Source organism: Penicillium cataractarum, assembly GCF_028827025.1.
Source record: "Penicillium cataractarum strain IBT 29864 chromosome Unknown utg000001l, whole genome shotgun sequence".
Taxonomy (NCBI): domain Eukaryota; kingdom Fungi; phylum Ascomycota; class Eurotiomycetes; order Eurotiales; family Aspergillaceae; genus Penicillium; species Penicillium cataractarum.
The window spans coordinates 675,756-687,911 of record NW_026622737.1 but is presented as its reverse complement, the minus strand read 5'-3'; the positions used below and the strand labels follow the sequence as shown (position 1 = coordinate 687,911).

The following is a 12,156-nucleotide window of genomic DNA, read 5'->3' as shown; positions in this document are numbered from 1 at the left end:
GACTTCAAAGGATCATCAGGTAATAACATACTTTGGGCAGAAAGCAAAGACGTATTGATCACCCGGTGCTAGTGCACGCTGCTGGACTAGGGCTTCGGATTCTGGCAAGCCCTGAGGACTGGCCCATGAGAGATGGGTCGTCAGCCCTAGGACTAACAGAGATTGCAGCAACTGAACCATCTCTCTCAATTGAGGAAGAAGATAGATGAATGATCTATAGATGAGTAGAATGATTTGAATCACTAGAGGGTACCCCTTAAACATATAAATATCTTTCGAGAGGGTCTTAATACTCCAAGACCAAAATTAGATCCCGAAAGTACGCTAATCAGACCCCTCGGACTCATCTAGATGAAGTCAGAGTCTGACGAGGCAGTTTTTTCCCTGGCCCCGTTCCGTCAGCAGAGAATACAAGTTGAACATGCGACCTTTTTTGGCCCTTGAAAGGAAGCTCAGAGTCGTGGATAGTCGGTGGTTTCGGACCCCTTTCCTACGGATTACGGCTTGGCACGTATCTGAAACTCCTCCGACCGTAAGAAGCAATCTTGGCTTACATGATCTGATGTAAAGATTAACCTGATCTGCGATACATATAATTGTCTAATTTAAACAGTTATGCGCTGCTGCTATTCGTAGCTGTGGATTTAAACTTGGCGGCGCGCCTGACTGAGGTTGGACCCTGCGGTTTGGGGCTTGGTGCCCGAGAATTAGTGCATTTGGACCCTGACGTCTGACCATCAGCCACTCATATAATGGCTTGGCCAACTAGATTTGGACCCTAAGGATCAGGATTTTTTGGTCCGAGCTCAGATGAATTTGGACCCTTACCATCATGGTTCACATTGGCATAATCTATAGGAGAACCCTTCAACACCCCAAATCGGCCCCCTTGAAGCATATCCAGTGCTCAAACTGAAGGACTGAGCCTAAGTGACCCCACAATTCAGTCCAATAACGACAAGAACACTTCTTTTGGCCCTCACAAGATATCGTAAGATTTTGGCAGAATACCAATTTTGGATTTAGCACTGTACAATTTGCTTAGACGGGGCTGAAGTGCAAACTACGATTAGATGAGCCCATACCGTCACAACTAGACTCATACCGAAGGAGAAAGCCAATAAGGTCTCGGACAAAAGAAAGAGCCGCTAGTTGTGGCCCCTTCGTAGTATCCCGGAAAGTTTCATCGACAGCGATGGATCTTTCTTACATCAAAGACGGGCTATTCGCTTCCAAAAATACTTATCTCGGACCTATTCAAGTAATAGCTTCACAAAATAACTGCTATCAGATCCAAACGGCCCCCGCACTTTGGTTTACAAAATCACGCATACTGTAAACGACCCCATCGCCGCTGAGTGAGATGCTCAGGCTAGCGGACATGATCTAGTGGGTATTTGCAAAGAATCAACAATTAGAGTCGAAAAGAGAACGTTTCAGCATTCTGACATGATCAAATTTGGGGCTATGCAAGGCTCAATTGTTTCGACTCAATTCATCTTTCATGGCATTAATGGCCATTCTCGAGTCAGAGAGCATGCCAAATATTTAAAAGCACGCATGGAGCCCACAAGATATTGCACTAACAACATTTTCTTGACTTTACGATGGTCAATATGGCTACGATGGCATGGCCCAAGGTCATAATCCTTCTTTCTTCTCTCTTCCTACATGTCGCTTGGGTAGATGCCTATTCAATTGACAAAAGTTGCGATCGTAAGTTCACTGTCTTTATTCATATTTTCCCACGTACTAATACACGAAGCAGCAATTAAACAAACTTTAATGGAAGCCGTCGGAAAGGCTATGACGTTGGCGAAAGATGCAGAAACTGCACTGGATGGGAATGACCCCAACGTTAATGAGCTAAAAGGATGGTTCTTTGCTGGCTATCGTCTTGATCTTGTGAAAGGTAAGATCTCTCAGATCTAGTGTATATTGAAATTATTAACAATGATTATACCGGCAGATATCTATAAGAACGTTCAAGAATTCAAGAACTTGCAACAAGTTGACCTTAATGATAACCATGACCCAGTGAGTGTTGACTAAGAGTAAAGGACCTTGGAAGAGTAAGACTAACGTACAAAGATTCTCTACTGCGATCTGTCTCGGTATGAAGAAACAAAAGTCGAGATTGACGGAAAAGAGGATACCTATCTCTTTGACAAGACTACCAATCTTCTCGTACCAAAGTCGAAAGAGTATGATGGGTGTAAAACTGGTGACACCGTTGCTTATAGATCCGCACAGGTGAAGAATGGGCAGCTAGTCAAGAACTCCATCCAGCTCTGCCCTTGGTATCTCACTGTCCTGGGCCACTCAGCCTATGCAACCATTGATGCTGTGACAAACCACAAGAACCTCAACGACTATAACCCTAAGCGTCCGCTCTCGGATGGTGAGCCCAACGCCGATGTGTTTGGTAGTCGACTCGACGTTTCTTTGCTGCATGAGGTAGGATCAGCCCCCATTTATCCGCACATTGTCAGAATGAAGACTTATTTTGACTAATCTTTAAATATCAGTTTTCACACGCCCTTTCTGAGGACAAAGGCCATACTAAGGATTGGGAGTACAGATGGGAAGGTTGTATGTCAGCTGGACCAACAGGGTGCAACAACGCGGAGTCTATTTCGTACTTTGCAATGGGTAAGTACATTGATATGTTTATCGTCGGCTTTGCGGTAATCTGATCCCACTTACTAACTCCACCTTTAGGTGTGCAATTGATCAACAAGAAGGCTTATTTCACCAAGGAGGGTAAAATGGACTTATTGAAGAACAAGCCCAATGCTGGAAAGCGAGATGTACAAATGGTAATGCAGCCCTGGACTGGTTAAGGTTTTGCATAGAGTTTCAGTGTATGTAAGCTTGTAGGGTGAGAGAAGGGGGGTGGGCGATTTGGTGAGCAAACGACACATGGAATTCAACTCTTCTTTTTTCCACTACTCAATTATTTCTATACTGCGTTCTTAGTCCTTTGTCAATCTCATATAATTGAAGTTAAGGACTATATCGAAAAGGGTTATGAGGTATTCTTCGTATGGCTCAATCATCAAGGAGGAAGCTATTCTTCTTCTGTGACGAGTAATTAAAATATCGGTTGAACTATCGTATATAAGCACAGTAGTAACAAGCTCGTCCTTGGTGCCTCTCTATATTTGGACATAGGAAGCACCGGTCGACAGAATTCGAGAATTACCGGAGTTATAATTGTGTGATCAAAATCGGAGTGTTATTAGTAGAGCTGTCGTCCAAAGACAGCTCTTGTTAGACTTCAAGGCATTGTACATGAGCTTCTCAAAGTGGGCCACTACTGAATATCTCCATACCTAACTCTGGCTTTCCCTGGACAGGATTGTTGTTCCTTATCAGAGAAAATGGCGCTTGCAGCAACAAATCCTCAGAACCTTCAGTTGCTGGCCATGTTACCTCCAACCTGAAATTCCTGATTCTCAAGTTCATGAGAGGCTTGAAAAGCCGCGCTTCTTGTTCAACAGTCACGTCTTGGTCCAATTTAACCCAAACCCGGAGGTCCAGGAGCCCCTCCATGATCTTGACAACGTTCCACATTCCATCCCAGTGATCCAACCATTCCTTATTTAAGGCTTGTTCTTTATGTTGAATGCCATGTAGGCATGATATTTCAAGTGATCGAATTCCAGTGAATGCGTGAGATGGCAATGTAGCTCTCAGGTGCGACAGAATTCGGAACCTTGGGTATATTCCAAGTTGGAGATGAACGGTATTATCGGCCCATAAAATACTTGCTGCTTCCGAGTAACTACGAATCCATGCAGTTAGTATGAAGATTTCAAGAAAAAAAATCCGACTGGCTGTTGAGTAACACAAGTAACATACATTTGTCGACATGTTAACAGAAGAGGAAGTCGCTCATACGTGACTGGTTCGTGGTGGCTGCCGCAATGAGACCATGACCCATCTCCGTCAGTGTGTCGAATGAAATGGAACTTTTGACCTTTTGCTGGACAGAGACAATGCCGTAACTGGGATCCTGGAGTGAGAATGAACAAAATGACCTTTCCACCCAAAATGAGGCCGTATATTTGATTTCGGATTTCAAGTGGGATCGTCAGCAACGTGATATGATTGGTGACTTCGTCTCCCATTAGGTAGCGTTTGGTGTTGTATATAATTCTGGTAAGTGCGAAGTGGAATAAAAGTGGGCAGCAGGCAAATTTTGCGGTCGCAACTACTGGGGGTAGGCTCTACTTGTCAGACTGCCGTGATGCAATGGCCTTGGGGCGCTGCGGGGTTGTAGCTGATCAGGTTCGATATTTGGGGGCTGGCTGGTTTAAACTTGGAGCCTGCCATGCCAAGAAAGCCCTTGAACCTTCGCCCCAAAAGTCGCACGGCAATCGAATGTGGCTCATCCGTGGCACGATACGGTAGGGCTCAGTGAGTACAAGGTTGTGGTGCTAAAAAAGTGACTAGGCGTGGGGGCATACTGCAACCATCGGGGTTTGATTGGCATCATCACCAAAAGAGCTATGGGTCAACTCGAATATCTCTGGGAAGGAGAAAGACGCGGAAATAGACTCTTGCTATCGCTTAAATGCTATAGAAGCAAACACTGGGTAATATGAGGAAATGCACGGCAAGACAGGATTTACTTGAAGTTCATGTTTGCTTGGTTCATTAGGAGCGTCTTTCGGGAGCTAGAGAATTCATCTGCCGTGGAGGCTCGGTTTTGTTAGCAGTGTCTGGCCACTGCCGTGTTTCAGTTCCACTCTTCTGATGGCTGCCCTGAAATGACAAGAAGAAGAGGATCAGGGATACGTCCTGGAAACTAAGTTTATTGGATACGACGATAAAGTTGCCTAAGAATTGAAAAAGCTTGTACCGCAATGGGCAAACCGAGAATTGCTCTAGAGTTTCTTACTGTATATCAGTCCCTGGCCCCTAAAAACAGTTCTTCTTCAATCTTTTGGGTGATATCAAGCCTCCAAGACTGGAACTCCAGGTCCAGAATGTCCTTTTTACCAGCAGCCCTGCCCCAGCCAAAGGCCTTCAATTCCCACTTCTCAACACCATCAACGCCATTCAACTCATCCTGAAACTTGAGGAATAGGTTGGCATGGACGACATTACCGCTGGGATCTTGAAAAACTTAAATATCGACGTCAAAGGAAAGGTACAGAGGTCAAACCCACACCCTTGTTTCCGGTAGTGCTGTTACTCAAAGTTAAAACCGAGTTAACTTGCGAATACACGATTAGACCAATATTCTGCCGGATAGGGCCTTATGGGAATGGCGCCGAGTGAAACATAGTTTTAACACAAAAAGACGCAATAAGGTGGTCGATAACCTTAGGCATTGGAACAAAGATTTGAGGATATCCCTTGAGAAGCCCGAAGTGCCTGCGGTAGACGACAGTGGCAAAGTTCAGGATCTCAAGCGCCGCTTCAATATTCGGCGTTGCGACTCGATCCGTCAGTGCTTAAGCTCACTTCACCGAGCACTGGAGTCTGGATTTCGTTGTGCTTGTTCATCACCTCACCGAGCGGCAATCGATCTTGACTGGGCTGCGTATGAATCTTATACAGCCAAATCCTTCAAAGTGGCTGTCTCTTACGGAACGAACTCGCAACTGCACCAGCTGCCTGATTCATGGCATAAGCTTCATATTACTTAATACCCTCCCAGCAAGGTAACCAACTTGGCTCCTGAACTAGCTACGCCATTAGCCCCTCCTGCTAGAGCTCCTTCTCCATCTGTATCCCTCCGATATAAGTTGTTACATAGGTTTCGCTCACTTTCCCGCTCATCCGTGCCACCACCAACTCCGCCGGAAGTATCCACAATCTCAGCGTTTGTACCAACCGAAACAAAAACCCAGATAGCCAGCCTCTGTGATAAAGTGTGCACAGAATGTCATTCGTGGCCTCTAGCAGGCTTCCTAAAAGACCCAGACGAGGACCAGGATCGACAATTCTCTGTCGACATCCAAACAGACTGATCAAAAATTATCCGAGCAATTCCTCTGAAGTCTCTACTTTCATCTCACGAGCAGTCAATCAAAGAGCAAATCCCTTGCATTTCCCTATCTGCAAAGCAAAGGTTTAGCATCACTGCCTCGACCGCCTGGTCAGTTCTGCACCTGAGTGACAGTCCCTGGCTTCGCGATCACTGGGACGAAAGGCAAACCATCATTTTTCTCGAGAAAACCCAATGCGGCGGAGAGGTGCTCTCCAAACACTCGTGTGCTTCATGTATATTCTCAACGCCGCCAATACGAGAGGAGCCGTTCGTGAACGACTTCAAACACCTCATTCCCAACAAAACAGTCTTCTCCCTTGGTATTTTTCCCATTGAGCTCTGTATCGACAAGTCCTTTGCGGAAATCCGACGTCAGCCTCGCCCCTGGATGATTATCAGACTGCAATGAGCAAGCTGGATAAGGTCTACAGGCTCGCTGGTGACTCTTATGGAGATACGGCGGCGCGCTGTGTAAAGCTCCAGTTCGATGGGCGGGATCTATACAAGGAATTTAGTTTCTCCCAATTCCGGCAGCAATTCTATGACACTGTAGTCGCACCAGCGCAGGCGACTTATCTTATGTTTCCGGATTCGCGCATACCTATGTGAGCTCAATATTTGATATTCTGCTCTGAAATCCATCCCGCAATCTCGTGTCCACGTACTACCCTCCTGTCCCGACGAGCAAATTGTGGCAGGTACAGTAGCTTGATCCTGGCCACTGCGATGTTATCTGTCAGTATCTTCAGCGTACCCTACCAACGTAAAACCCATTTTGGCTAAGTGATTATGCAAACTGTGGCTCTTTTGAATTCTATCTAGCATGCAAAATGTAAGATTATTGACCGGACACCCACCAGAGTGCGGCCGTAAGTATCGTAAATAACTGTGGACTGCACCGTTCCCTAAGGGGGCTTAGCTAGTACTTGGCAAAAAAAGGTCGGCCACTATCTGACGTCATCCTGCTTAACTATGCGAAGAACTCCGGCATCTCCCATAACAGTTTTCGAGTCTAAATTCACATTGGCATACTGCAATTATCCAAGATGCAAGAGTGGCCCTGAGCGATGACTGAACCGAGACTTCCTTTTGGAAAATCCCGCCAATCCTTTGGTCTGAGTCTGCGGACTGTCTGTTGAGCTCAAGGAACGCACTGGGGGTACATAGAGCCTGTGTCATTGTGGACATGGATAACTTGTTTCAGAATCTAACGAGACAAAAAAGCTCTGAATAGCATTTACACATCAAGTAATCCGTCAAGTTAATCTTTGAATCCTATCTAGAAACTGAAAAAGAAATGGATGGAAATTTTCATTTCTCAGCAAGCACCACCAATTGACTTGCAACACCACTCAATATGTTCACAATTGATGCAAACTGGTTGGACTTCGAATGGGTGAAGCGAGAATCTTCGAGAGCTTCAAGTATCATCGCAACAAATTGCTTCACTTCAGTCAATCGATTCAATTCTTTTTATAGCGTGTCTTTTGCCATTTCGTAGTTTGAAAGACGGACCGCGGTGCCTAGTTTTGTTTCTCGCAGAAAAAGGTTGACAATTTGGGCACCAATAGTACTCAGGTCAAGATTCATGTTCAACCTCGCAATCTTATCGAGTAGAGCATCTACAAGCATCCCCAATGCTGACATGTTAAACGCTGTAAAGTGACAAAGAATCCTCTTTAGAGTGCTTAAAAATGATGCTACCGTTGACATATAATGTGCTGGGTAATAAATTAATGGAAAACATTATCCAAGAGCTGTAACGTAAAGTTCTTGGGTCTTGTCACGATGAATACCCGGGTTCACACCCGGCGATCTAAACTCTGATGAAAAGCTAAGCACAAGGCTAGGGGGCACCAGAGTAGGTATATGGTATTTACGTTTGCTACTAGTGCTGATCAATGCCGGTAAAGTCTACGCTGACCCAACCGAGATTATGCGAGGTTTTTTCTAGATCTCAAACTTCCGCCCGTTTCTCGCCTGTGACAGTTAGTGTGCATACTCTTATCAGAACATGCATTTTCGATCATTTCTTCAACTTGAAGATAGCTATTTCATTCAAAGCATAGTCCTCAGATATGGTCCCTTCGTGATATTTGTAAATCCGCATATGATGGAGAAATGGGGAAGTAGTTAATCTACAACTTAGCAAACTCTTCCCCAATCCGGTTGAGCATGGCCTCATGATCCTTCCCATAAGTGTCACCATCTCTGGTAATGACTTCACGCACCCATGGCCCTCGTGGGTTAAATGCAGCCTTGAAAGGTAGAGCCCTCATTACCAGGCCGTAAGTACATGCAATTGGGTCAACAGGGATGGGTTCGCCCGTCTCCTCGGACAGACCAGCTTTGATGTCGAATGACCACAGCAGTTGGGCAACCACATTCCATATAACATTGCGGGCAAAATGACGGCCAGGGCAGGTTCGCCTTCCATAACCAAAGGCAGCCGGGGGTAGAGATTTGAGTGTCTTGCCGTCCTCTTCGAGCCAACGATCTGGGATGAAATCGTCAGGGTCCGAGCCAAACAAGGCTTCTTCCCGGGAGATTGTCCAAACGTTGGGCACAATGACAGATCCTTTGGGAATGGTATAGCCGTTGTATGTAGTCTCCTCTCTATTGAGGTGAGGGACGCCCTCGGGGCCAACCGGTCGCCAACGAAATATCTCTTCCACGATAGCAGTGATATATGGCAGGTTAGGCTTGTCCTCCGGACCTGGAAGTCGATCGTGCCCGACAATACTATCGAGCTCCTCGCGTGCCTTAGAGATGAAGCCTTGGTCTTGCGTGATGCAAGCGACCACAAACCAGATCAAGCTATCTGTAGTGCCGTCCAGCGCGGCGTCAATCATAGTACCAAGCTCAAACGCCAACTCGTTCCAAGGCATGTCGAGACTGTCCTTTTCGACAACTTTCTTCAGATGCTTTGATATATTCCAGGCGTCGGACCCGAGACCCAGGCGGAAGTTTTTGTCACGTAGATCATGCTTAGCCACGTAGTGATTCTCAGCCTTTGCCTTCCATGGGGCCAAGAAGCCTGGCAGATTATTGAGAACAGGGAACTGGTCAACAATGTGCGCGCCAACCTGGATAAACTCGGAAAACTCTTCGTTGAATTTGATAATGGCGCGAAGCCCCGGGTCGTTGTAGTCTTTGACGCGGAAGCCGTACAGCAATGTGTGGATGATGCTAGCGACTGCGCGCTGGAAATATCCTTGGACATTCGTACCTGCCCCACTCGCATTTATAAGGAGGTCGTGCATTAGTTGTTGTGACTCCATAGTCTGGATGGGGAGATAGGTCGCTGCCGGCGTCGCGTTCAACACCGAGACCTGGAGCCTCTGATGTTGACGGAATTGCTCGGTATAATTCATCATGAGGATGTTGAGTCCTTTCAAGGCCAACTCTGTCGCCAACTGAATTTTTGATTAGCTCATGTTTAAGATACAGTTGGAGGAGAGGGTCTTTACGAAAAGACGAGGTCGGTCTGAAAATATTGCTCCACGCTTGGCTAGGAGGTCATGGGCAACTTCAGACGTAGACAGAATGATGACGGGCTGACCAAGCATGTTGACATGAAAGATGGGTCCATACTGCTTACTCCATTCGCGATATGTCATCCAGCCGTGGGACTTGGGAGCTTGATGGACATTGCCAATGATCGGTAATGGCTTGGGGCCGGGTGGCAGCGGCAAAGACGAAGCTGATTTACGTCGTGTGACAACGTACACGCCTATCAGTAGACCAAAAATGGCTACAATGGTGGTTGCGTGCATGCTTATTGGGATTGAGAATAATAACCAACCAGATCAAGAGTGTCGGGGTGGAAGCGGGTTTAGTACACGCGGGAGCCGTTTCGCGAGCTGGCAGGAAGGCTTGTCCTCTACACTGTGGAAGCCACCTGTTGGGAGATCAACACGGCTAATCAGGCCAGGGGAGTTGAAAATCAGAAATGAGGGCTGGAGGAAGTGTTGGGTTTTAGTGCAGATGCCACATGTTACGCGTTGCCCTTTTATCTCCGTCTGACGACGGTTGGCCTTACAGCCCTGATTGGACTTGGGGGCCAAATTAAAACAAGGCTGTACGCCGCATGGGGATCCGCCTGCACCCAATAAGGACACACGCTTGTCATTTTTACAGGGTAGTTAAGAACATGTTCTTAACCTGACTCGCCATAGCGATGACCGTCTTTTGATCAACTCCGCAGTAGTCCATTTCGGCGCCCGCCTATCGCGACAACTCGAAGGAGCCCGGCGTGCAGGAAACCGGCACGATCGCCGTTGGGAGGTGGCATTTGATTTTGATTGATGATAAAGTCTAAGCAATGACAAGGCGTCGAGTGAATCAACAACCCATTAAATCACCCGCCTGTTGGTTGTTGTTGTAGCGCCACAGCGGATAGAATTGCGTGGATTATACGGTCGTCCAATTGAAGAATTTAGACGCTCCCCTGTTCTTTTACATTCCTCGTCCAATTTCTTAGGCGTAGCTAGTGGAGGTTGTTCGCCTGGGCGCCCGCCCTACAAGCCCCGCCCCGCTCTTCGAGGCCCCAAGGGGTCTGAGGCTGTCGCAAACAGGATTAGTGACCAATCAGAAATGCAAGTCCGAACGACTCACGGGCAGAGAGTCTAAAGTAAGTTGCAAATATGGTCGTCCAGGAACAAGGAATAACATGTGAAGCACACGAGTCGAGTGGTAGTTGTGATATTCTAATCTACTGGGTTTTATGTTACTTGGGTGTGCGCTGAATCAAAATACTAAAAACCTTCTATTGAAGGGCCGAACAACTAGGATAGATGTATTGAATCAGTAGCAGAGAAAACAACGGTTGAGCGGACTGATATAGAACTAAGGAAACTGCCACAAACCCAAATAGACTAGACCTCCAAAAATGACATGTTATACATATTGCTTGAAACTCGACGCCTTTGGATCATACGATCGCTTCTCCAGATCTACCCACTCCTCCATTTCCACGCCTTTGTGTGCATAGACCGGTAGATGGTCTGACCTTGAGGTAGAGGTTCCTCCTCGATATGATTTTGAGACTGCAGGAATATCTTCTTGGTTGGATAAGTAGTTCGGTACGGTCTGTGGTGGAGATGATGTGCGAAAAGTAGTGACTCTTCAGACATCGCTGATAAGCAATGATGTTCTCCCACCGAAGCCTGAGTAAATTCCTTGCTAATAAAATTCAAAACACTGACCAGATCTGCCTCCCTATTTTATACAATATGACGGGCCCGGTGGGTAGTAATTGGGGTATCAAACTTGATGGTGCCATCGACACCTACGCAAGGAAGCAAAAAGAGGGATCCGAGTCAAATTGGTCTAGCTAGACATGAAGACGAAGATGGTCTAGAGAAGAAGGAAAAGAACAAGGGAAAGACCTAAATAGGTCTATATGACAAAGAACAACGGGCTGGTCCTGGAATCAACCATCAAACCTGCAGGGAAGTCTATGCAGGTGCAAACAGGAGGACGCAGCACCATACGACCGAGTCGTCGAGGTCAATGGGGTCGAGTCATCAAAACTCAAAGTAGATATTAAAGGAGCTGTCTCTCCTTTCGAATTCATTGCGGTGGTGTATACATCATCGTCATCAGTCGAGAAAGGAAATCTTTACAATAGGATGGTTGTTCTAAACGCTTCTCAGCCAAATCAGTAATCTTTCAACACCTAGCATTCCCGATCAACATTACCCTGCACTGCCAAGTAAACCCTTGCCTTGGCAGTGGTGCATCGATTGATGAATAAATAGCACCTCGTGGCTCAAGCGAAATTGACACCGGCAAAGAGTACTTGTCATACAAGGGCACTGTAGCCAGGATAAATATGAATACACAAATATAAGTTGATGTTGAAGTAAATGCGCTGGCAGCATGATGGTGTATATAGCGCACTAGGATGAGGATATTGCATCAGTGAAGACTTTCCAGGAACCGAAGAGGCTGCCACTGGTACAGTTTAGAGTCACTGTATATCCAGACTTTCAGTTGCTCGTGTCCAGATCCTATACCCGATGGAAGTCCTTTCTGGCATGAATTGAATGAAGCGTGCGCTCTAACTTTTGAAGAGAAAATGCGAATTATAAGTACACGTTGAAGTTGAAAGAAAAGTGCTGGCTTTGTATGAGCCTTCTCATGGAAAC

At 46.3% G+C, this 12,156-nt stretch overlaps 2 protein-coding genes across 2 annotated transcripts; one reads left to right on the top strand and one right to left on the bottom strand.

Moving 5' to 3' along the window:
- Positions 1 to 1,785: 1,785 nt before the first annotated feature.
- Positions 1,786 to 2,843, top strand: N7496_000248 (uncharacterized protein; the record flags this gene model as incomplete). Its single annotated transcript, XM_056693179.1, has 4 exons — positions 1,786 to 1,912; positions 2,123 to 2,457; positions 2,529 to 2,652; positions 2,722 to 2,843. 4 exons carry the CDS (start codon positions 1,786 to 1,788, stop codon positions 2,841 to 2,843), a joined length of 708 nt encoding a protein of 235 aa, XP_056559908.1.
- Positions 2,844 to 8,142: 5,299 nt separating this feature from the next.
- On the bottom strand, positions 8,143 to 9,780 carry N7496_000247 (cytochrome P450; the record flags this gene model as incomplete). The annotated part of the gene is made up of 2 exons (XM_056693178.1): positions 8,143 to 9,420; positions 9,475 to 9,780. 2 exons carry the CDS (start codon positions 9,778 to 9,780, stop codon positions 8,143 to 8,145), a joined length of 1,584 nt encoding a protein of 527 aa, XP_056559907.1.
- Positions 9,781 to 12,156: the final 2,376 nt, after the last annotated feature.